Source organism: Xiphophorus maculatus, chromosome 9, assembly GCF_002775205.1.
Source record: "Xiphophorus maculatus strain JP 163 A chromosome 9, X_maculatus-5.0-male, whole genome shotgun sequence".
In the NCBI taxonomy this organism is placed as follows: domain Eukaryota; kingdom Metazoa; phylum Chordata; class Actinopteri; order Cyprinodontiformes; family Poeciliidae; genus Xiphophorus; species Xiphophorus maculatus.
Genome location: NC_036451.1, coordinates 14,574,860 through 14,600,655, shown reverse-complemented (window position 1 = coordinate 14,600,655; position 25,796 = coordinate 14,574,860). Strand labels below are relative to the sequence as shown.

The 25,796-nt window shown below is 38.7% G+C and overlaps 1 protein-coding gene across 1 annotated transcript in view; it reads left to right on the top strand.

Moving 5' to 3' along the window:
• LOC102227076 (insulin receptor-like) overlaps positions 1–25,796 on the top strand; it is an 80,401-nt gene that overhangs the window by 31,425 nt on the left and 23,180 nt on the right. Inside the window, exons 3-4 of the mRNA XM_023340290.1 lie at positions 22,524–22,729; positions 23,763–23,881. Of these exons, the coding sequence (XP_023196058.1) occupies positions 22,524–22,729; positions 23,763–23,881 (325 nt within the window). The remainder of the gene's footprint in view (positions 1–22,523; positions 22,730–23,762; positions 23,882–25,796) is intronic.

Below are 25,796 nucleotides of genomic sequence, written 5' to 3'. Positions count from 1 at the left end.
TAATTGGAGAAGCAGCTCATGCCCACTAGTGAGTAAGGTGGCAAATCTGTGATGTTGAGGATTTTTTTTCCTTTTCTCTGGTTAGACTGTGTTGCATCTTGAATGCTTTAAAATTCCAAGACATTTAAAATAAAAATCTGGTCGCGTCTGCCAGAAAACCCAAAGTGGGTCAAGATTGTAGATGGTGGAGAGGACATTTTGTATTGAATTTAAAATATATTTTAAGTGAGCTGAGGAAATTTCACTCTAAAAAAGTTGATCGTACCCTTAGATTCATAGTTGATGCCCATGCCCAGAACATCTGCATGGATGTATTATGTAAAGTGAATGTAATGCATGTCATTAACTTGCTGTAAAGCTGCTGCTTCAGTGGAGATCTGTTCATGGTCATGCGTATGTAACCTCAAAAGCACGTGTTAGCGGCTTAATGTTGCTTGTCACCACAGCTGCTGTTAAGTATTTAGAAAAAATGAAAGTTGTGATCCATAAAATCCTGGGAATTTTATGGGTTTGTGGCGCTACGGTAAATCAGCTGAAGGACCTACATCTCCTCCTTTGGAAAGCATTGTTTCCCTCAGGTTTAGAAAGTACTTGAGGTAGTTCTGGTTGGGAACTTCTTGACCCTTTTCACTCTTACTGTTTTAAAAAATGGTTTTCCCTCAAAAAATGATTACAGAAATTAATTTTGTCCTCTGATTATGCTCGCCTGAAGTCATTCATTGTTTTATGACCTTGTAGTTCTACCTGCTTCCAGTAGCCTTGTATTTCCAAGTAGTTTCACCCAGACCAATTCACTTCTCTGAATATTAGGTCCTTGACTTTCAAGAAACAACTTTTTTCCTCCCCCGAAATATTTAACAAGTCTCCCTAAGGCCAAAAATATCTTTGGTATCTTCCATGGAATCGTGGCTTACTGAGAATGTGTTGTGTTTCTGGGAAAAGAGCATAATTTTCAGTAAGACGGCTCTCTGATGGTGGTTGAGAAGGAGTTACCACAAAGCTCCAGCTGAAGGCAGCAAAGGCTCAGTATAGAGAACCATTTTACTAACTAGGATCATATTTGTGACACCTGACATCAGGTAAGCCAGATGCTAGGAAACAATGTTGGGTGACTATGAACCTGGGGTAGGAAAAACATCCAGTTCAGGTTAGAGGGAAGCCAGTAGAGGATAAGAGGAGATATTAAAGAGTTTAGGACATAAATACATAAATGCACTTTAGAAACTTGTCAAAGATAACCAGAGTAAATAATGGAAAAAGTTATCCAAGAGGGAAAGTAATTAACCCCCTAATTGAGTCATGAGGTCTTTTGAAATGCTTTATATCAAAGTAGCATAGTTGAAATCTGGACCTATATCCAGTTGAGATGCTGTGGCATGACCTTGAATAAGTTGTTTATACTTGAAAACCTTCAGATGTGGCTGAAATAAAACAAGAAGAGGGGATCCAAAGCAATGCAAAAGACTCTTTACAGGTTATTGCAAACAAATGTTGCTAGCAAGGATTATCAAACCAGATTAAGTCCGGGAGGAATTACTTTTTCACCCGTCTGTTATTTTTCCTTAATAAATTAAATCATCAGTAATGGAAATCTGTGAGTGGGGAAATACTTTTTCACGGAAAGAAGTTAATAAATACACTGACTCATAAACGGACTATAAAGCTGTTGCCACATGTAAACAGACTGGCATAGTTTCAGTTTGCAAAAAAACGGTACTTTCCTCCAACCTGTTGCGTTTCTGTTGAGACTTGTACCGTTTCTCTGGAGCTTTTTTTTTCTTGGCATGAACCTTTTAAATCTCTGGAAAGAGAAATCCGATAAGAAATGTTCTCCTGGAAATGAAAGAAGAAAAAAAGAGAGAGAAGTGGCCTGCAACATTCACATGAATAAACATGTATAAGGTGCCAGCAGTGTGTGAGTTGATGTTACGCTCAGATAAAGAAGGATGTAAAGGTATGAGGTTTGGTTTATGTAGTAAAATAGAGAAAAATGTTAAAGGATAGAGTCTGTTTTCTCACTCTTCCATGTTGGATCCTGAAAGGTACTTTCCTGACCTTGTCGCTACATCTGTTTTATTCTGTTGCGACCATGGTCCTATGGAGAAAAGCGATCCTGTAACAGTGTTTAACCTATAAAGTCATTCAGCAGCCATTTGCACTGTCCCCCTGGAAGGCAGAAAGGTAATATGTGTACATGTCATATAGAAATGTTGTTGCTATTGAATAAATGTTAAAACCCTGCTACCAAAGTTAAAAGCTCAGTGAGAAGGTCATCTGAAGATGTAAGATGTTTTTTTGCATTTCCAGTCAATGGTTTCACCAACATAGTTAGGATTTCTGGAAATACGATAAAAAGCCTAGAAAGCATTCAGTCATCACTAAAACAAAATAATGAAAAGGAGAAAAAATGGTTTTGACTGTTTCTCTTTTTCTCTCTGCTCCTGATGCTCCTCCTCATCTGAAAGGTCCTCCCTTTTTCCCTTTCTTCGCTTCTCCTCTCTGTTTTTTTCCTTTGTGCTCTCCCGCTCTCCTTCTCTTCCTCCCCCCTCTTTGCATGCTGTGGTATGCAGACATGCAGGAATTTCTGGGCCTCAAAATGATAGACCAAACTTGACGGTCCTGGCTCCAGTTACCAAAGATGGCCACTATGACAGTGTGTGCGCCTGTGATTGGAGCAGATCACAGTTGCTCTTCATGTGATTGGTCATAAAATGTTTGTCCACACTTCATGTTGTTGGCAGCAGCATGAGTTTAGGATCATATGTCCGTGACAGGCCATGTTTTCTGTAGTTTCTAAATGTGGATGCTGCTCACCTACTACTAATTAATGTCAAACCTTGAGGTTGTTTTGAAGTTTTTGGGTATATTTTAACCACTACATCACAAATTAAAGAGAAACTGTTTTGCAGAGTGTGGAACATAACTCTATAAAAAATAGTTGTAAAAATGTTAAAATATGCTTTAGATCATTAAGGTACAGTACAGACCAAAACTTTGGACACACCTTTTAATTCAATGAGTTTCCTTTATTTTCATGACTATTGACATTGTAGATTCACACTGAAGGCATCAAAACTATGAGTAACACATGTGGAAATATGCACTAAACAAAAAAGTGTAAAACAACTGAAAATACCCCTTATATTCTAGTTTCTTCAAAGTAGCAACCTTTTGCTGTGATTACTGCTTTGCACACACTCTGCATTTTCTTGATGAGCTTCAAGAGGTCGTCACCTGAAATGGTTTTCACTTCATAGGTGTGCCCTGTCAGGTTAATAAGTGGGATTTCTTGCCTTATAAATAGTCATGAAAATAAAGAAAACCCAATGAATTAGAAGGTGTGTCCAAACTTTTGGTCTGTACTGTATTTTTAATATCAGACAAAGAGAACCTGAATAAACTAACAAAGCTGATTCAAGCAGTGGTATAATTTAAAAAGGGAAAATACTTTTCCTACAGGGCCTGGTTAAGCTCAAAAGCTGTGAGTTAATATATGAAGTCATCAATTGAAAGCTTTTTTGTATCGTTGAGTTTTTCTTTGAAAGGTAAACATTTTTTTCATGCATAAATTTTGTGTAGGACCATTATTAGTGTTGGACCTAGTTTTGGGATAATCTAACCTATGAAGGATTGAAACTTTTATTTTGCAAGGTTCTAATCTATTTTAAAAAATAAATATAAAGTTCTTTATTTGAAGCAGAATTACAAGACATGCAATTTACTGGAAAAGTGCTTAAAGTGCTGAAATGTAAACTTGAAAACATCTCAAGATAAAATGTGAAATCAAATTAAGTGCTGAAATAAAAGTTCAGAGGGACATCTCAAAATGAATCTCATTATACTCGAGCCATTTTTGTTATGAACGATTATTTAGAACATAAAGTGAAGAAAGTTCTTCTTTTGCAAGAGTTATTGGCTATAAATAGGCTGCAAAATGACTGCACTGATGAGAGGAATATTATAGTAATGTTGGGTCAGTAATGACCAACTTCTAAGACAGTGACAAGGATCCTGTGTCGTCAAGGTACCTGCACATGTTTTTTTCATACTTTTTTTTCTGCAACGTACGAAATACATACTTTGCATTGACATTGGGGTGCCGTATTAACATTTTTGAAAGCTGCGTTAGTGTCAGTCATAGAGCTGCTTATAGCTGCAGCGCCTCTACAGGTTTCCCACCAATTATTAATATCACCTCAGACCAGGTGGTTTCTTTTTACAAACACTCACATTCATAAAGCATATGGAAAGACGTTTATGTTGTGCATAATAAAAAATCCAATAAATTGGAATATGGTGCTTAAATAAGGATCAACTGTGGTGAATATCATCTCTTAGTTTATTGATAATTATAGAAAGCGTAATATGCTTTTAAGCCCTTTTAAGCTTTCCATTATTAGGTGGAATGAAGATTGCTATTAAGCAAGTTGCTATTTGACATAGCAGACCAAATATTTTGGTATTGTGTATTGTTAGCAGTTTAGGGTAAAAGCTAATGTTAAAAATGACATTGATTTGTACCTATAAAATGTCCTTAAAATAGACTCTGATCTAGTGAGTTAATCTCTTACGATTGCATGTGTTTGGTTATGTATCACCAGGCAGAATGACGTCTAACCCTGTGCATGTTTGGTATGCCTTGGCTGTTGGCTTCATTCCCACAGGGCCTGCTGCTCCAGGTCTTATGATGGCATTGTTGCACCTAAAATAATGTCTCGCTCTGTACTTCTGTCCATAACTTGGCTGGATCTGCTGCACTCCAGAACATGCACTCATAAGACACAGATGACGCTTTCAGTGCACCTGTTTTGTGTGTGTGTGTTTACAGGTTGAACACCAATAGGTCATCTGGCCTCGTGTGTGACGTTAACACAGTGGATAGTGGGGCTTGTACCCTGAGGATCTTGCCATCAGATGCTGTCAGTTTTCCTCTTTTAGATTATTCTGTGTGCACTGTGGCAACAAGTGATGAGTCCAAATCTGAATTAAGGCTAATGAGATCAGCTGGAGTGACAGTATTTCTTGCGTGTGGACACCAGGCATGTAAACCAGTGCAATTCAATCAATCATGAGGGAGGAGAGGTGGACATTAGAAACTGAGCAAGACTTCCCGCCATCTAATCCACAACGCAAACCATTATGGAGCTACTGTTTCCTCATCATGAGATTGCCTTAAGAATATGACAAAGAAAACTCTTCCTGGTGGGTTTCAATCACTCAATCAATCAATAAAATTTTATTTGTATAGCACATTTCAGCAGCAATGCCTTTCAAAGTGCTTTACATCATATCAAACACAGAAACACAAAGTCATCAAGTGGGGGGTTCTTGCTTTTGCATCCATAAAAGGTTTACTGGTTACACTCCTACTGTGTTATATGGAACATACAGTCCCACTCACGCTCACAATCACGCAATTTAAAACGATGCAAACAGCCTTTCAACGGGCTTCCAGCACGAGGCTCCAGACACCTCTTTCACAGAATTTCTTGCGGGGACTCCGTCGTCGCTCACAGATTTTTGTGCAATTCTATGGTACCTGTAAGTGTCTAGAATTCACAGGGTTTCTGTTACGCGCAGTGACCCTCAGTCACTCGCTGTTTTTCTTCCGGCACGAGGCTCTGTACACCTCTTTCACGAAATTTTGCTCTGGGACTCTGTCGTCTCTCACGGATTTTTGTGCAACTCATAAGATTTACTTTGCTTAGATAATCTAGCTAAAAGGTGCTGAATGGGAACAAAACTCAAATGGTTAGTCGTTTCCTCATAAGTTCCTTTGGTGGTCAACCACATAAAATTTAAGCCTACAGAAGTGCTGATTGATGTACTCTTCTTAATGAACATCACTTTCTCCTGTCTTTCTCCTTCAGTACAAGCAGAACACAGAAGCAGCAGGATGTCCCTCTGGCTAATTTCACTAATTGGTGTTGAGGATTAATAGATTGATGGGGTTTGGATGACGAATATCTGTGTGTCTGTCTAATTTTAGTCAAGGAGTAGGATAGTTCATCATAGATGTGATGTGCTTCAGGTTAGAGACAGTCATGATCCAGTATTAGATTCTGATGGAATGATAAACTTGAACAGTTTCACAAAAGTTTTATATTGGACAAAAAATCAAAACAAATATGCAAAATTATGTCATAATCTAATATTTCTTTCACTTGCAAATTGCTGGTAAATATAATAAATTATTGAGTTATTATCATAGATTGATATGATTCGATGTGCTGGAACACCCACTAAACCATAGAGACAGAGGAACTACCTTTTTAAGATCTGCTGAATGGTTGAAGACTTCTGCCAAAAATATTGAGCCAATGCCAGGCAAATTTAGTTAGCTATAATGTGACCATCGGCAGTTCTTCGTCTTTCACAGGTGGTTGGCACACCACCTGTTCTTTGGAGGTTGCCACACCACTGGGGGTGCAACGAGTACCTTTTAACTTCCATCCATCTATCTCAACTGATATCAAATGTATATCTTTTGGTTATTTGTGCTGCTAGATGTTATAAATTCTTATTTTGCTCACAACTAATGTAATAACAATTAAGCACTTACAAAGAGTAACATTATTTACTCTTATTGTGCTTGTGTTTCTCAATCGGCAGCATCTGTTTACTACTTCATGTTAGCTATCCGTCCATTCAACACCCCCAGACTCTCTTCCTTTTTTTTCTTAACCGTGATTCAATTTAGTCCACATTTTACGTTTCACAATCTTATTATCTAGACACACACAGGACTGTTTACCTCTATCTAGCCAATGTTCTGAGAAATAGATGCACATCTGTTACAGAGTTTCGCTGTGTCACGTTCAGACGCCAGAGGCAGAAACATGATCCATAACAGGAAGTCAGAGTAATTTGTTCATGCATGTTTTGTGATTCTGTAATATAGTAAGTGAATGTAATTGATATGCTGGCAAGTTAAACATACCTCAATCAGAATGTTTGCTCTTTTATTCTTACTGTTAGCATTTCATGAAGTCACAACTTATGTTGTGAAGATTTCAGGGAAGCCGCTAAGCCAAGCTGCTGTCTGCTAGGTAATGGACAATCATAGTCCTATTTAAACTCTAGTTAGTGCCTCTGAGGATCAGGCTTGCCTAGTTGTTGACGCGTGCTTATTTTGTTCTCTGGAGAAGACTGTTGTACTACACAACTACCCACATGGCAGCAAAAGGTCTCTGCTTGTTTGTATTTAAGGTTTAGGGTTAAATACAGTATTTTGAGGCCCTGGGCTCTTCGCTTGTGTTTCTTGAACGCTCCCTTCAAATCTGTCTAAAAGTGCTGCAGCCATGTGTTCCTTCAGTTCTGATACACAGACTAGAACCCAATATTTTCCTGCAGAAAGTTGCACTTCAGCAAGCTGTTACTGGTTAAGACATTATTGATGCAAGAGATGCTTCAATTAGAGTTTTGTAAACAATTTCAATCCCTGACTTGCAGACACAACTTTCAGCTGATTTCTCTTTAAAACCATGTCATTGTAGAATAACTGCTTCCCATGTGTATGTATTTAAACCTGTCAAACTGCGACTGTATAAAGTCCTTATGCGTAAAATTTTTTCCCATCCCGAAAATTTAAAATGTATTCATTTAATAATTTAGAATAATAGATGGACAGTAACCAGCACTGCCATAGACAACCAGGAAAAAAACAACTTTCTTCTGCCTCTGGAAAGTTTCAAAGGGTGGAACCGATGCAGAGATCTTTTAATCGTTGTGATAGAAAAACAAACCAAAAATATGACAGAGTATCAGAAGGTTTTTGATGTTATAACATCATATAACATGATGGACATTTTAGTGATATAATGAAGAACAAGAAAAAAAATTACAACAAACAAATTTAAAGAACTGATGACTTAGATCTTCCTTCTTTAATTGATATTTATTAAAATATGCATGTAGGACTGGCGGTGAGGGGAGGGAACAGAAGAATCACAATCAAGGGTCCTTAGTGCCTTCATTACTTTCAGTGTTTGAAATCTACGTATCAGTGAGCTTTGTTTTGCAGTTTGCCTTGATTGATGACTTTAATGTGTCTGAGGTCACTTCTTCACTAGGTTATGCAACCTGACTACAAACAAAACATGTTATTCAGAGCGCTGGCACCACGATTAGTTTACTTCAGGTACGTCATGGTAAACTGTCTTGTGCTTTGGTTCTGACTGTTTTGAGGTGGCATCATCCTTTTCGGATAAGTTTCGTCCTGTCTGAGTTCAGTCTGAACAGAGAAAATGAGTCATCAGAAAATCAACCTCAGTTCAGCTTTATCGCTCTTCCTGATCAGAACCGAGGCGGCGCTACAACTTCTGAGTTGGGATGTATTTATTAGTGGTGTTTCTCGTTATTAATTTGAGTAATTGTTCTTTGTAAGCTTCACAGAGCTTACAAAGCACCAAGGAATGCACAGAGCAGAAGTCGTGCTTTCCACGGAAACAAATGCGTGTTCATCAGCTTTTATTTTCATTGCCCTGCTGTCTTTTGTCCTGGTTGCATCAGCAGATTAAAATCAGGAACCGTTGGGATCCGACTGAACTTTTCTCCAGAAAACGACACAGGTGTTTTCTCCTTGTGTCCCCAAGAAAAAACAGTTCTTCCTGTAGTCCCCGGAATGCTTCTTTCTCTTTTAATGTATATGCACTCCTTATTTCTTATTCTTTTATCCTACACTCTGGTGAACATGTATTATTCAGACACAGAGATGCAGTGATGGGAAACTGGTGGATACTCCTTCGTGGGTGTACCACTCTCTTCCAATCGTCACCTGCCGTGCAAGTCCCTCGCTCTGGGTTTGTTTTCCAGGCAGGCCCCTAAAGGGACGCCATGTGCCTGAACCTGTCACTGAGCTGAATTTGGCTGAGAACCCAGGATCTTTTCTACCCTCTCCGCTTTGATCACTTCGTGCCAAACCTGCAGCTGTAACAGTGTGAATGTTTTCAGAGTGAGTTGGCATCCCCGACTTTGTTTTACCCGCTGCTTCGGATGCAGGGAGAAGTCCAACGTGAGGTTTGGATGCCACTGATGGAAACTAACGGAGCTTATTTATGCTCTTGCCAACTTGTGGGAATTTACAAATCAAATTGATTAACGCAAGGGCGTTTTAAAGTTGCACAATGTTCTGGTCAATTGAGAAGCTTTACCTTGAAAACAAACACAATGTATTTTCTAGAGCGGCACAATTTATTGAAAGACAATCATCTTTGTAATATCGTGTGCAATAATGCTATTGCAAGAGACGACTTGGATGCAGCATTTGGTAGAATATGACTGTGTATTTAAAGTGTCAGGCCTTCAGGCTCCACATATTCATTATGTTTTGACCAGTTAGTTTAATTCTCATGGAATATCTTTCGCAGCTAAAACTCGTAGAGAGTGGTTAGATCATTAAAAAGTAGTAAAAAAAAAATGTGTCCAAAAAAATCTCAATTTTCAGTAAAAATACAGTTAAATACATTGTAGAATTTTGGCTCCCTAGGTTTCCCAAATTATGAAATACTGTTTGGATTTACAGATTTAAATCCGTATCTAAACTAGAAGTTTGTCTGTATTTGTCCGTCCGTCCAGCTATCCAATCACTGGATCATTGTTTAAAGCCTCACTGCTGTGGAGACATCTGCCATAAATTCACTTTGAATTCACTTTTAAGAGGACAAATGTGTAGGAACCTGATTAGAGGACACAACGTTGCTACTACAAATTTTTCCATTGGTGTTCACAAAAAGTGTGAGGAGTCACTTTAGAGGAGCCATTCTCCTGGCAGAGGGAGATTCACATTGTTAACTCACAATTTAGACTTTTTTCCCTAAGTACAGCCAATGAGCTAAATGCTAAATTAACTTAGATTATGCTTTTGAAACAGAAAAAAGTAATTCCTTTTGCATATTTCTGAGGCACACTGGGGTACTGATGGATCTACAATATGAATGTTTATGAACTACTGTAAAATAAATTTTGCATCATAGACAAACACAAACATGCTGTGAGTCTTGCGTCTGAGCTGGAAATTTGAATCAACTGGGAAAATTGTAATTTCTGCGTCATTCAGTGGAAATCTAACGAAGAACAAAACAGGGAAGGCTGTTCATGTGCACAAGCTCGATCTCTTTCTTTTTTTCCCATCCTTAGGGCCTTTCCAGCGAAATGGCAGCTCCTCCCTGTTACTCGCCGTCTCACACTTTGCAGCGTTGCAGACAGAAAACACACAGCGGAAGGAAAAGGAGCGAGAAGCTTCTGTGCGGAGAGATTCCTGCTAAATTATTACAGTTACTCATTTCAAACCTGCGCATGCGATTCTGTGAGTTTAAAATCAACATGTTTATGTTCAACAGGGATGGAGAGAGAGGGCGTGAGCAGCAAAATTGGTGTTAATTTAGTGTACTTTCCTTGTGATGGAGGCGAGAGATCAGAGTTGCAGAGGATAATCTGCTTCATGTGTGAAGCTAAGACAGACAGAGGAGAGGAAATGAGCCTTATTGAAGCATTTTTCTGGGAAATAAGTCATCTAAATGTTTATTTCATACAATAAACTTCAGAATTTGATGTTTTTTAGGGGCTAACCTGGACATTCAGGCTAATTGTTTTCCTCGTGGTGACCATGTGCCTGCACCGTCTGCTCCCGTTTCATCCTTTGTGCATCGCCCCTTGCACCAACGGTTCCTCTCTGCTTCTCCTTTTCAGCGCCTTTTTTGCATTTCTTCACCCCTCACGCCTGCGGCCCCCCTCCTCGTTCCATGCACTGCTCAATTCTTTGCCTGTGTATCATTGCGTTTGATTGACTGTCACGTGCCGCATCAGCCCTCAGCCCGCTTCCTCCCTTCCCATCATGACTGCAAAACACATATACGACCGTCGATTTTACATAGACACATAAAATCTCTTGCAAAAGTCTACCTCGTCTCATCCCTGTACGCTTACAGCTGGCACACATATCCCCACACTGGCATAATCTCTTATTCTGCGCTCGGCGGCTAATAGTGAGTGCTTACGGCAAATCTCTTTAGTCTGCTGGTTATTGGAACTAAGATTTTAATTAGGGGAGGTTTTAGAGCGGCGCGCGCTGCATTAGCATTACAACAGGGGCGTGTTTGAGGGCTGCATTCGTACTCGGATGCTGAGCCATCATCTTAACCGTCTGACATACCAGTTGTGGGAAATACAGAACAATGATCCCTGTCTCCATGTGTAAGGTGATGTTTCTTTCCCTCCGTACTTTATTCTTGTATTTTTCTTCCTGTATTTTCTGGGGGTACCAGAAGTTTCCAGAAATAACTCCAGTTCCAAAAACGAGGTGGTGGGATGATTGATGGATTCATGCCGCTGCCTGTCAAATGGGCTCGGATTATAATTTGATTTGAAATGAAGTCCTTTTGACAAGACACGTGCCTGTCTGATGCTGTGTATTCCATTTCATCCCAATCAAACTGGTTTTTAGAGAGCAAATATTTTGTTCGCAAAGCTTATTTTTTAAGTGAAATCTGAACATTTTGCTCTGTTTAAGTCTGTAGACCTTTAAGCTCTCATGTTTTCCACAAATGTCTCACATTTCAACTGATGGAAAATAGAAGCTGGTAAGTGAACCACTCAAAATATGAAGTAATCACTCAGTTTTTCATAAATTTTCCACTACCATTTGACTGACAATTCAGAATCTAACATATTTAGTTGATGACTAACACTCATCACATCAAGTTGAAACTATGTATTTTGTGAAAATCTCAAAATTTTACTTGAAGGGAACCTATTGTACTCAGAAATAGTTGTTCCCGGGTTTACAAATCTACTGTAGAAGAAGCTTTGTGGACAAAATGACCTTAAAGATTTCTGTTGGCTTACTCTGAGCTCTTCTGCTCTGACCTTCCGATTACTTCCCTTTCTTCTGTATTGTCGCTCTTTGACCATGTGTGTCTACACTCCAGTATGTGTGTGTGTCTGCCTGTGTACTGTAGCTGTGCTCTGTGTGGCGCTTTGAATATGAAATAGGACAGCTAGCATCTGCACTGCAGCCGTCCCGCCCAGGCTGCACGCCCTGTGCCCCACTGCACGGCACGGCTGGCCGCTCTGCAGAGACACAGCAGAGGAACAGCCGTCTCGTGTCTTTATGAGCTCTTATCCTATTATTCTGTCATTTTCTTGTTTCCTCTGCTTTCAGTTTTATTCAGTGTCTGAAAAGGAAACCACTGTAAAGCTGCACAGATGTCAGACACACTACATCCTGACAATATAATGCCAGCAAAACACTTTTTCTTCATTAAAATTTATTTGCAATAAATATGAGATGTTTTCCTGCTGGGTTGTTAAATAGACCATGTGATTAATCTGTTGCTGACTGAACAATGATAGATTTGTAAAACATGGCGCTACAGAGCCATTCTATGAATTAGAACATTATTGAAAGTTAACTTATTTCAGTTAATTTATTTTCACAAAGTGAAGCACATTATATAGTGTAATGGCACAGATGGATGTTTTTAAGGCTTTACTTTTGTTAACAATCAACATTTTCCTCTTACAGCTAAAACACAATATTTAATATCAGAATATAAGATCATATGAACAAAAAGTTAAATGCAGAAATGTGGGCCTCAAATATATTCTAATTTATGAGTGAATATGTGCTGTGGAAAAGCAGCAGTCTTTGTTCTTTGTGTTATACACAGTTTGTTTTCAAACTCAGTTAATTATTGCGACAAATATTCATGGTTTCACTCTTGACCGTGGAACTTGCTTTGTTGCCAAAGCTGCAGCTGTAGCCAAATGCAGGTTTTCTAATAATTTCATTTTGTTGGAATAAAAATATAGCATTTAATTCTTTCAATTTCGGCATAGCCTTTCAATTCTTAGAAGATTATGTTTGCAGAGAATCTACAGCAGAAAAACCTTAATTTACCTTATTGCTAAAACAGCACCACTGTATCATTATGCACAACTGTTAATTCTGGTGTTTTTTTTGTGACATTGTGCTTCCAACATCAGGCTTAGTTTTCTAAATCTCTTGTCTGCCAGTTTTCCCAAACATTGACGGGTACGGTCACAAATATTTCTCTCATTTCTTTTTGAATTAAAGCAGAACAGTGTAACTGTAATAATAATATTAATATACACAAAATTTTGAGATTTAAAAATTGGCTTAAAAATTTTGCAATCCACATTCTTCTTTTTGCCATACTGTCCAAAACTGTTCATTTGATATTAATTTAGGTTAGTTTAAATAAATAAATTCCTAGTGTAGTCATTTACTCCCATATTTTCCAAAAATCTTTCTTTCTTTTCTTGTTTTTCTTCTCAGCACCCGTTTTTGACCATTTTTATTACATAACTAATTTCCTGTCGTATATCTGTTGGATCATTTAGTGGCTCAGTTGGCTTGCTAGTCAAGCTCTAATGTCAAGAAAAGCTGCAGCGTGTCTTTTTATAGATTAATCAAAATAGCGCTGCATTAACAGTCAGTCTGGTATCCCTGAGTCTTCAGTACCGAGTGAACTTAAAGCCCCTGACATGTAAGACAGACAGGAAGGACGGAGAAGAGGATAGATGGAGTAAGGAGGGAGGGAACATACGACAATCATTCCTCTGGTAAGCATTTCCTCTGTGTAACACAAGCACAGAAAAAGCTGTGTTTGCTCTTTTTCGCCTGGTGTTTGTGTGGTCAACATGAAGATATGTTAATAATAATAATAATAATAGAGCATTTGAAAAGAAACAAAAAACGTTGAAGATGCCTTAATGGTGCTTAGGCCCACACTAATACTTTAAAATGATTAAGAAGAAAAGCACAGGGAAATTGGTCGTTGATTTTAATCGGATGATGATCAATTTGATGTCATCATCACGTTCGACCTCAAAAATCTATTTTCAGCGAGCTGTTCAAAATGCGAGAAGCACAACAGGTTTAAGAAGTTACTTAAAACAATTCTTTGCTTTCTTTTAGCCTCTGTTTTCGCGTGGTGATCACTTATGGGGTGATATTTCTATATTTCAGTTGCTAAAGAGGAGTTGAAACTTGCTGAAATCACCAGGCCAAATTTGGAGTTTGTAAATTTGCCAAGTCCTGTGCATTTCTGTTTGTAAGGCTGGTTTATTGATGCACAAGAACAATGCATCAATTAGTATTTTAAGTACTCTCTCATACTGTTTGTGTCTACATATATTTAGTTATTATTATTTTTGGTCCAAAGATCCATTTCTGCTCTCTCCCCTTATAAGGATAATTTCTCTAGAGCCACAAAACCTAAACAACGCTTTGAGAAAACGTTTAGGTTTAAACAACTTAATGAAGTCGAATTTTAGGAGGAACAATTTTGTGGCGTTGTAGGTTTTTAAACAAACCTACAACGGTTTGTTTTGTCTAAACAAAACAAGGACAGTGGTTCAACTAGAAGAATGAAATCTTTTTTCTTGTGGGGATGAAACATAATGATTATTATACGCCACCTAAATAAATCAACAAACTGAGCAACTAGTAGAAATAGACAATTTTGCAGTACTAGTTTGCATTTTGACAGAAAGCTCAGTATATTGGCTTGAACAAAACAATGAGGATTCATCAGCAGTATAAATCTCAGTCCCATCAGTCAGATGTAAGACTGGACACCTACTGTCTCTCATTAAGTCCTAATGTAGCTGTTTGATGTCTTCATGGCTTGATAAATCCTGGCCACCTGGACCTGATGACAGCCTCCACATGATGCTGAGTTTTCCAACCTATCCAAGGCGTCCTCTTCTGTTTGTGTGAGTGTGTGATTGATGGTTTGTGTGCCATGTGCAGAAGAATCATGAAGATGTGATGCAGGTGCCTCACTCTGCAGATGGATGTTCACCGGCTGCTTCCTGCCGTCATTCCTTTCCTGTCAATTAACTGTCCAATCAGTGAAGTGTGTCGGACCTGGTCGTCTGTGTGTGTGTGTGTGTGTGTGTGCGTGTGTGTGTGTGTTTGTTTCCAAAGGAGAAAAACAAATCTGCAAAGACTTCAGCAGAGTCTGTTTCGGCTCCTTTGTGTGTGTGTGAGCTGGTGGTTGTGTGACAAAATTAAAGACGAGCCAGAGAGTGGGAGAGGGTGGGGTGTTTGGTGAGGAACACTGATGTCGAGTGCAGGGGCTTTCAGGAGAAAAGGTGATTCTGCATGAAGGGTTTTAAGTGAAGCATTAGAGGAGGTGCAGCGGGGAATATCCCAGGCTAGAGCAAGTCCAGCAGGATGAAGAGGAAGAGTGTTTGTGTGTGATGAAATCCAAGATACAAATGATGACTAGGGAATCTAAAAAATGCTTGGTGGAGAACATTCAGCTAATCACTACAGACGGTCCATGTCTGGACTCATTTCCATGGTAACAGGATGGGCCAGCAGGCCTGGCCAGTGCAGAAGAAGACAGACGGGGAAATCGATGAGCAGAAATACAAAGCAGGGTTCAAGTCTAACTTTATTAAGCTAGATTCATTCTTTCATTTGGTTAATTTCTTCATGTGTTAATATGTGTGTCGTATTTGAACTAATAAAGTGACTTATGTCGCATTTTGTTTTATTTTGCATCCTCTTATTTAGGTTATGAAAACTGAAAACATAGCTGATTACGCTGTGGTGGAGTTAGAGATTTTTTACAGTATCAATATGAAAAATATTTTATGCATGAGTCAGAAACTGTCCCCTTTTTATGTTGTAATGACTCTGATGTAAAGTCGGTATCATTTGTACGTATTTTGATGATAAAGGTTGCGTATGATATGGTTATAAACTATTAAAGCCTTGGTGCAAAATCTTCAATTACAAAAAGGTTCTAGGACAAAATCTAACTTTTGTTATATATTTGTGCTACCAGCTGGTTGTTATGTGCCAGCTAAAAAATAACTTTTTAAATTTATTTTAAAGATTTATTTATTTATTTATTTATTTTAATTTTTTTTAAAGATTTAAACAAAATCATGTAATATCAATGACTAAATTTTATAGTAATAAATACTACTAATAAAAATAAATCTTACTGAGATATTTATTCTGAGACGATAGCTTATTATTTAACTGGGTTAGCTGCCTTGGGCTCTATTCATTTGCCAAACTCTCATAACTCCTTCGCCGTGTTCGCTTGCCGACCAGTGCTACCAGAAGAAACTCAACTCTTGTTACGCCCATTCAACTAAAAGGGAGTTTAAATGACAGGTAGTGAACAACAAAGACTCTTGTGGTTTTTAAACCTGCGGTATCATGAACCCACAAACTGTCACTGTAACTTTCCTTTTAGACTGTTTACATGTCTAACCCTCGATAGGCTGCAGAGATGGACAGAATGTTATGTTGGGAAGCTGCAGGAGATGTTGATGCAGGTATGCAGATACATAGATGGGTGTGATTACTTACACTGTTAGGAGTGAAGGGGCAAACGTGTCCTCCGCTTGATCTTCTTCATCATTTTGATTTGTGAAGTGTGAAAGAGTCGAGTTTTGTTCAGTTTTGACCCAGTTTAAGTGTCAGTTCCAATTAGAATCCAGGCTATTCAGGCAGGAGGATAGAGAAACCTTAAAATGACATTAAACCTCATGTCAGAGCGTTCTGCCCTTTCCTTTTACAACTTGTACTGTTTATGACAGGTTTATGTCTTTTGGATGCATCTAAAGCTTGACTATTTGTTTTGCCGTCTCAGCCGAGATTCAGTGCATGTCTATGTCTGCATGCGATCACCAGCTGGCTGCATGCGACATGGTCAGTGAAGCCATTTAAACTGGATAAACGTCCTGTCCAAACATTTGCCTGTGGGGATTCGGTGTGACTCAAACACTCCTCATAAAGAGAGATCACAGAGTGCCATTGTTGTCAGCGTGTTGATGACAGATCTATAGTAGGACATAAATGAAGCTGGTTAAGTAGGAAACATTCACATCTCAGTTTATTAGTAGTGAGGCAGCGCTGCTTCTTAGTAAACGCTCTCCACTTCCTGAGAACTTATTTCCATGCCATGATTTTTTTTGTATTGCACTAAAACCTCAGTTTTGTAATTAGACACGTAGTTATTTTCTATCTCTTCATGCATATCTGACACTTGTACGTCTATCTTCGTTAGAGGTCTTCAGCTGTGACACCTATGACGAAGACGGACATATACAATCAAACCATATCAAGTATGTCTGAAGAGATGGGGGGTAGGGGGGAATTGTCTTTCAGATGTTATCCTATATAAATAAATACAATAAATTTCATCGATAGACACAAAGAGCTCTTTTTTTCAAATTCCTAATGTTTTAAAACTAACAAAATGATTACGAAGGCCACATTACTGACTGTTCAGTTTGCGTATTTACTTCGTGTCAGTCGTCCTTGAGGATTGTGATGTACAGGCTGGTATATTATGCAGCTCTTGTCCATTAGCCTGGATGGACAGAGCTCTGACTCCATTTGAGTGGCAGTGGCGAGAAAGAGATGGATCACATTTTATAAAGGAGCTGATGTTACTTTCACTTTAAAATGTATGAGATCTGTATGTTCCTCCGACTCCCTTCCTTCAAGTCTTACCTGATCTGCTTAATTTCTCTCCATCTTCAGCTGTTTTTTATCTTTCTCATCACAACTGACACAAAAAATAATTTCCCTGAGTGTGTGTATTGATTCATGTTTGCATCCATAAAGGTGTTTCTGATGCCATCACCCTCCGCCTTCCGGTGATCCGTGCGTTTCTGTTTACACTCCTCCTCCGTTTCTCTCCTCAACCATCTCAGGGCAAATTACTTACAATGGATCAGTCCGAGCATTTATAGCAAAGCTTTGGAAGCTTAGGACTCCCACCATGGCCAAATATAGTAAATGTGAATCCAGCTGTGTGTGTGTGTTTAAAAAAAGAAAGAAATTGAGTCGAGGGGACTGGGGGGAGGGACGAACATGCATGTGCACGTTTTCTCCTGAGTAAACAGCTCTGGAGTAAAAACAAATTAAAAAGCGTGTTTGTTGTTGTTCCCGGCACTTTTGCCTTTAGACAACACTGCCAATTAAAGGGGAGGTTTTTTTCTGCATTAAGAGCAGAAAGCGTTGCCGTTTGTGACGGTGTTTGATTGGCTGCTTGGCTTCTCCCACGTTCCTTCTCTGGGGTAGAGAGCAGCCAGGGTTCTTTACTGCCACGGTCAAATGAAAGGTAAACACAGCACACCTTTGATCGGGCTTTGCGTTTAAGCTCCTTCCTGGAACAGACTGCGTGTGTTTGTGTGTGTGGGGGGAGAAAAGGTGAGCAATTTATGAAATGACACACTGAGGTTTAATATGAGGCGTGTGCTTTGCTTAAGGAACGAAATCTATCCAGGATGCTACAGCTGCCACCTCCTCTTGTTGTTGAAATGCAACTGAAATTCCTCCTGCATCCATCCATCCGTTCACTCACTCATCCATCCATCCATTCCCTCCTTCCCTCCTTAATCCTGCCTGCCTGCATGAAAACAAAACAAGGCGTTACATGAATGAAAGTGGGAGGGGCTGAGTGGCCTAGAAAGCCTGGCAGATAGAGCAGCAAATAGTGGTGCAGGGTGAGGCGGTGGTGAGGAGGAGAAGGAGGGGATGAATGAATGAGTGAGTTGACTGGAGCGTGTTTGGCACAGCAGCTAGCTTGTGTAGCCTGATGCAAGGGTGAGCAGAATTGGGAATAATCTTGCAGCAGTAGTGATGTTATTAGGCCTGTGTTGGCATTATAACCTTAAAGCAGAAACACCACCAGCTTCACAATGAGATTATAGCTATGGGATCTGCTTATTTAAAATGCAGCTTTTTTTTTCTATAAAACTCAAACAATAGCTGATTAAAAAGCTTGAAACATGTCAGCATTAAAAAAAATATGCACAAACACTGTAAATCCTGCTGTTAATCATAAAGTAATGTGCTAATAAATGGTTCACATCTCATAGTGATAAGTAGAGTATTAACACCAGCATTTAAATGAATAAATGATAATATGTGATCTAATGATTTTTATTTATAAAACAGAGAAGCAAGTATTACCTTCTGGCAGGTGAAAAAATGTCGTAATTGAACTGCTCATAGTTCAGACAAATGTGACCTATGTCTGACTTTTCATGGCAGTCATAATAAATTTATTATAATTATACTAATATGATTTAAATAGTCTTTGTTAATTTAGCAGCTACACTAATGTTGCGCCTGTTTGTTTTGCTTAATATAAAACAATATGAATTAAAATAAAAATAATAAATGAAAAAACATGTATGATATTTGTTAAACAATTCTCTACAAATACATGCTGTTGCCTATAAATCGTGGTGCTTTACTTAGTGTTGCCAGCCTGTGTGCATCTGATTCTGGCCGTTCCTCTATGCCACCAACATTCCCTCACAGTGAGTTATTACCCTGACCCGTACATCACCTTCTTTTAATCCCATCCTCTAAAACTAAATCTAGCTCCTAAAAGCTGATGTCTGCTCAGACTTTGTTCCCAGTCGTTCAAAAGAAAAAACCTGCCCACATATTTAGGGGCTTTCAGTTCCCAAAGGGTGCTGATAGGAAGAGTGTTACTACACTTTGTAGCACTTTATCTGTTTCAATCATAAAATGCAGTTTTACTTATTAAATTGCATATTAAAAACATCTTATTCACCAAATCCAATAAGGGAAGGAGAGATTATTTACATAGCACATTTCATTTACAAGACAATTAAATGATTTAAATCAGAGATTATATTAGCTCATTAGCTAGAATTGTAGCTTTATTGCATTCAGCTGAGGCAGTTTCACCATTTTATTCAAATTTGTAGCCAAGGAATGCAGCTAAAAGTTGCAGGACTCTGGCCCTCAAGGAATGCAGTTTGAGACCACTGATTTTACCGATAGGAAAAGTCTTAAAATCATCATGTTGCTAGTTGTTATATTTTCCTATCTGTAAGTTAAGAAATATTATACATCATATTTGAATTTCAATCTGGCTTTATAGCAACAAATACTTATTTCAGTTCACTTTAACTTTATTCGGTTTATTTATATTCCATCAACAACAATTAATTAGTCACATTTTATAATAAACAAACCAGACTCTATGTCTAGATATTATTGATGTTAATATATAGATATAGACTTATAGCATTTCATATATCTGAGCCGCGTTGCTCCTGCTGTTGCTCCTCTAAAGCAGCGGCTTTGGATTCATCTATCCGGACATGTTTGGCTCCTTTGCTGCGTCTACCGTCTACCGCCCCTCGGCCTCTGCCCCAGCAGGGCCAGGGTTAAACCTGGGCGGCTCTCCACCCCAACATGGAAGAGGCCACAGAACAGTTGCCTCCCCCAGCCAGCAAACACATTGGCTGAAGCCGAGGGTGGATCTAGAGCTGAGCGGATCTCCGGCGTGGATCCTGGATCTGGAGCCGGACCAGGGATGCCCCTCCCCGCTCTGTTACGCGGCGACGCCGTGGTCGCAGCACGTACGCATACAAAACAGCCAACAGATGAGAGAGAGCGAGGTAGGGCTGTGCATTTCTCACTGTCGGAGACGGCTGTGTGCTGTGTTGAAGTGGGTTCACAGCTCGTAGTAAAGGAATAGCAGAGGAGTGAAGAACTACCCCAAAGGCTGAACATAGTGTGGTTTTTCCTCTACTCATTGCTGCCCTTTTTTCACCCTTATTATCCCACCAACTCCCTGCCCCCCTGCCTGCAGCAACCCTGTTTGCTTTACTCAGGCAGTACAATGGGCAGCCTTCCAAGCAGAAAGAGGGGGTCCTAACCATGTCTTTGGTAATAAATGGATGAGGCTAAGTCCTCACAAACAGTGGCTGCTGCTGCAATTTTCAGCTTTTCGTCAGTGGTGTTATGATTTTTGACTATATTATAAAAGGATTTTATTTAACAGATTAAGTTAACTTTTTATTGCTGTTTGTCCCGGATCTGTTTTCTGAGACACTCTGGTTCTGTTTTTCTTTATATCAAAACTGGCAGCAGGAGAATTAATCAAGTAATTGTATGATAAATTAAAATTAACTAGTTAATATCGAATGATTATTTTGTGAAGGGCAGTTTAGTATATGGTGACTTCATAATCCATTTTATTTTAATTATGATTTCAGTGGGGATTTTTTCCCCATTTCATTTATTGTTTTTGGTTGTTTTTATTTTGGGTATTTAAAATATCTTCCAACTCGAGTGTTAAGCATTACAAAATTAAAGTTTATTGGTCTTTGACAGTAAAACCTTGAACATGGCCTATGTTGTGATCCAAACAGGATTTATTCTGTCATTATGGTGATGGACATAACTGCGTTAAATTAGAAATACAAATTTACACAGCGAGGTGAACATTTTCCCTGAATATAACTTCAATTAAAGCTGTTAGTATTGCTGGGAAAATGGAAAAATAACATAAAATCCCTAAGGACATGGAGATAAACCTGGGGCAATCCAGCCACAACTACAATGGATTGATTTAGATCAGTCCATGTACTCATGTTAAAATGGCCCAGGCTAAGTCCAGACCTAAATCAATTTGAAAATCTTGACAACTGAGACTTGAATGTTGCTCTTCACATTCACTTGTGTTACAATCTGAAGGATCTTCAGGTTTTTTTTTCTTTTTATGCAAGAAGAACGAAAAATCTACTCTAAAATACCAGCAACTATAATTAATGTGACAGGTGGCTGTGCAAGGTGGCTGGGAAAGGACAGATGAGGTCTGAGTACAAGTTCACACCACAATTTTCAGATTATCTGTTAAGATTTTTTTTGCATTTCGAATTTATGTCTCACTATACATCTGCTTGCATGCAGCTTTTCTTTGCGGTTCATTAAAAAAAAAAAAAATCTTCCTTTTGAAGCTCAGTTCCCTCCCAGAGGAGAAGGACACACCACACACATCAGGCCTGCCGGATAGTTTGACAATCAGTCTCTCTGACCAAATGGTGAAATGAAAGCTGACATTAGCTAGCAACACATAATCTTCAGGCTTTCAGCCGTTCAGGTTGTTTCCATGGCGCTGCAGACTGCTGCTGTTGACCTGCCGACTGTAAACTGTGGTCACTAAATCTCTCCGCGGATGTCAGAACAGCATGTTGCTATTAATATAAGTGTTGTTATTTTTAATCTTGATTTTTATGCATTTTGTTTGTGCGGTTAAATCTTTGAAGGTCTTTACAGCTGCAGCATTTCTGCTTTTGTTTTTGATCTCTGATTAGTGCTGGTACTCAACTTGTGAGCTTCAGTGCAATTTAACTTAAACCCCATTAATCTATCTGTGATGTTTTTACCCCTGTAGGGAGCGTTGCTTTACCACTGAAGTCCTGTTTAGATTATGAGGTTCTGTTAGTGTGGGTAGATATGTAAATACAGGCTAATGAGAGCTTTCATTGAAGCTTAATATCAATCACTGCAGCAGTAAGATCTGTGGCATTTCTGAGAGGTGAGCTTTAAACCGAGCTTGTGTATTTGTGCACAGATACAAAAAATGTGTCTGTTTCTCCCACAGTTTCCTCAAACTACAGTAAAAATGTTGTAGGTCTGTTTTGTCTGTGTGGCTTGATATTAACCAACTTCTTCCTCTTCTGCTTTTCCTCAGCATGCGATAACTGTAAAAATGGCGCATGCAGCCGTCAGGGCCAGTGCTGCCACGATCAGTGCCTGGGCGGTTGCTCGGAGCCGGGGAACGCCACCAGCTGTGTGGCCTGCAGGAACCTCCAGCATGGAAACATCTGCGTGGACAAATGCCCTCCTGGATACTACGTCTTCCAAGGCTGGCGCTGTGTCAGCTTCTCTTTCTGCCAGGTTTGTAGTAGCTGAGATTTCTGTCACCAAATCCAATTACTGAGATATTCTGATTTGTCTGAAGTGGGGTTCTGTGAAGTAGTTTAAAGCAGGTAGTGTTTTATTGCTTTCACTTTGTAGGACTTCTGATGTACGTTATAATAATTGCAAACTTTGAAAAACAATTCAGATTTTTACCATTTTTATAGCGTTTCATACCAGCTTTGTGTTGTTTATTTTTACAAGGTATAACTTTTGTGTCAGACAGCTCTGAAGACAACATTCTGGAGTCAGATGCAAAGTGTTTTATTTGCTCTAATCTGATTTTAATAATTGTCTAATCAATAAATGTCATTACATTAAAATGATTTAACAAGTAGGGGTGAAAGTATATATTAATTTCCTAAATTTCCTAAGACAGAACAGAATAGAGTAGAATAGGAATAGGAAAGCCTTTATTGTCTCACTGAGGGGAAATTCTGCTGTAACAGAGGATCTGATATATACAGGTTCACACAGAAGTTCCAAATGTTTTAGAAAATGCATAAAAATCAAGATTAAAAATAACACTCATATTAATAGCAACATACTGTACAAGATTATAATATAAAAAATTCTGTGCAGTTATTAGAATATAAATATTGTACTTACAATCCAAAGGATGTACAACTGAGTGAGGTGACGTTTATAAAATGTCCATAACATGGATTTGTTTTGAACTTTAAAAAACACAGCAGACATTTTACAGTCAGTATGCAAAGACAGGAGAAATCTATTAAAAATGTGTAAAAAAAAAACAAACAAAAAACTGTGCAATAACTGTGCTAATGCCAGCACGGATGTAAACATTGATTTTATTGGGGCGCAGCTGCTGGGAGGAATGATAATGAAAAAGAACAAGATGAGACCACAGCCATATTTTGGGGGAAAACTAAGACTCGCCACATTTTTTTCAGGGATCAGAAGCCATTTTAATTAATTCAGTATAATAGAAAATCTTTTTAGTCACCAAAATAGATTAGGTGAGCTGATTATTTATTTTTTTGTCTTGCAGGACCTTCACAGCCAGTGTAAGAAATCTAAAAACCTGGATGCCAACTGCCATGAGTACGTCATCTACAACGGGGCCTGCATTCAGGAGTGTCCTTCTGGATACAGCAGCAACTCCACTACGTAAGTCTGGCTCACCAAGAGCTCACATGCAAACACGTCTCGAAGGCCACCATCAACACAAGAGAAACAAATGTGTGGTGGTTAGCGAGCACAATAAGATTTGTACACAAACGTACAAAGGCGTTGTTGAGTAGAGAGATCTATTATCTGAGTAAAGAATGCAGCGGAAGCTTATTTTTCTCCTCCTTTGGGGAATTTTAATAATTTATTTCTCCATTTTTGTTATTTGTTTGCTCATCAGTGAAATCAATCTTTTAGGCTTAAAAATGTGAAGGGCTTCTGCAGTAGGGTTATTGATGTAGTGGATGTCAATCTGCAATTTCTCATTGCGTGCAACTAACCTGCCATCTTTGGTTTTGTATCAAAGAATATGGCTCATGGCATTCACATTGCAGCAAAGATTTCAGTTTTATGAGTCACAAAATAAACAGCATTTGACCTAACAAACTAATATTGAACTGGAAGCACCCAATATGGAGCTTCTAGTCATTACTTCATATTAAAGTTCTCAAATAAGCCCATTTTGTTCTGATAGTTTCCAGTATATTTTAATGGTTACAAAGGTAAATTAAGTCCCGATTCTATTATTTGCCATTTAAATAGTAAGGACTCGTCTGATGTAACAAGAAGGTAATTTATCCTGGTAAACAGAATCTGTGCTCTTTATGACTCAAAATGCAAACTGGATATATTATTAAAATTTGATTTTAGAGAACAATCAACTGTCATTTTATAAACGTGTTCTTGCAATATTGTATCCTGTTCAGCTAGTTTATTGTGTATGAGGAGTTTAACATTACTTATTTTTCCTGGTGAAAGGACACTTGTGTTGTCAAACTGAACCAGCTTTAATAATCTGTCAAGGAGCTGTTTATTTAGTGTGATTGGATGTTTCACAAGGTTGTTTGGTATGGCATGGTTTATCATAGGGATTTGAAAGATCAGTTTAAAGAGTCATAAACACATTTTATCCTACCGGCAAAGATTATGTCTGTGCTTACGGTGACTGGAGTAGAATATGCCAGAGAGGTGGAAAATTGAACTGATAAAGAGCCACATAACGAGGCCTTTATCCTGCTACTCGATATCACGTTGCAAAATCATCCTAAACATCTGTTATACCTGCTTCTTTTGAGCTCACCGTTTGATCTGCATTCCAATAATCAAGAGCATTCTTACTTGTTGCAAGGGAAAATCACTGTCATGCTTATTTAGCCTCACTGGCTCTTGCTAAACCAGGGAGATGCGTGTTTGTTTAGATGCCAAGTATGTGTTTTGGAAACCACTCCTGTTTACACGCTCACTAAACGCATGCATGAGGCTTGAGCAACGAGTATAACATACTTTCCAGCAGGAGGAATGAAATATTCATGTGACTAAATCATTAATGTGAGCTATTGCAAGAGGCGACAGTCACACCAACTAAGGACGACAACCTGAGATCAATATGAAAAGACGAGGACAGGTTTGTGTTTCACAAAGCTTCTTGGTCTTGGTCTGCAGCGCTCTGACAAGATTGATTGATGCCGTTCATATATTTCAGTACGGTTTGCGCTGTTTTTCGCATATATTTTTCAGATAGTCTTCAGTAAAGTTGTAAATACGGATTAGATGCACCGCATGTGTGTTTTTTGTGAGTATCACTCACCAAACTGTACACTGAGGAAGCTGACCTCTGCGTCTTAAAGGTCAGAGCCGAAATCCTACATAAGAGGTAGAGTAGAGCCTCACAGCCAGGGCTGCAGGGTGAGGAAGGTATGCTGGCATTAAGTTAAAAACTAACACAAGTCAAACCTGGATTGATTGATTTTTCACTATTTGCAAAGATTTTTTAAACCTCAGTTTGCCATTCATGAATCCTTTCTTTATGTTTTTGGTTTTCCCCCAAAATATTGTGATCTTGTCATCATGAATC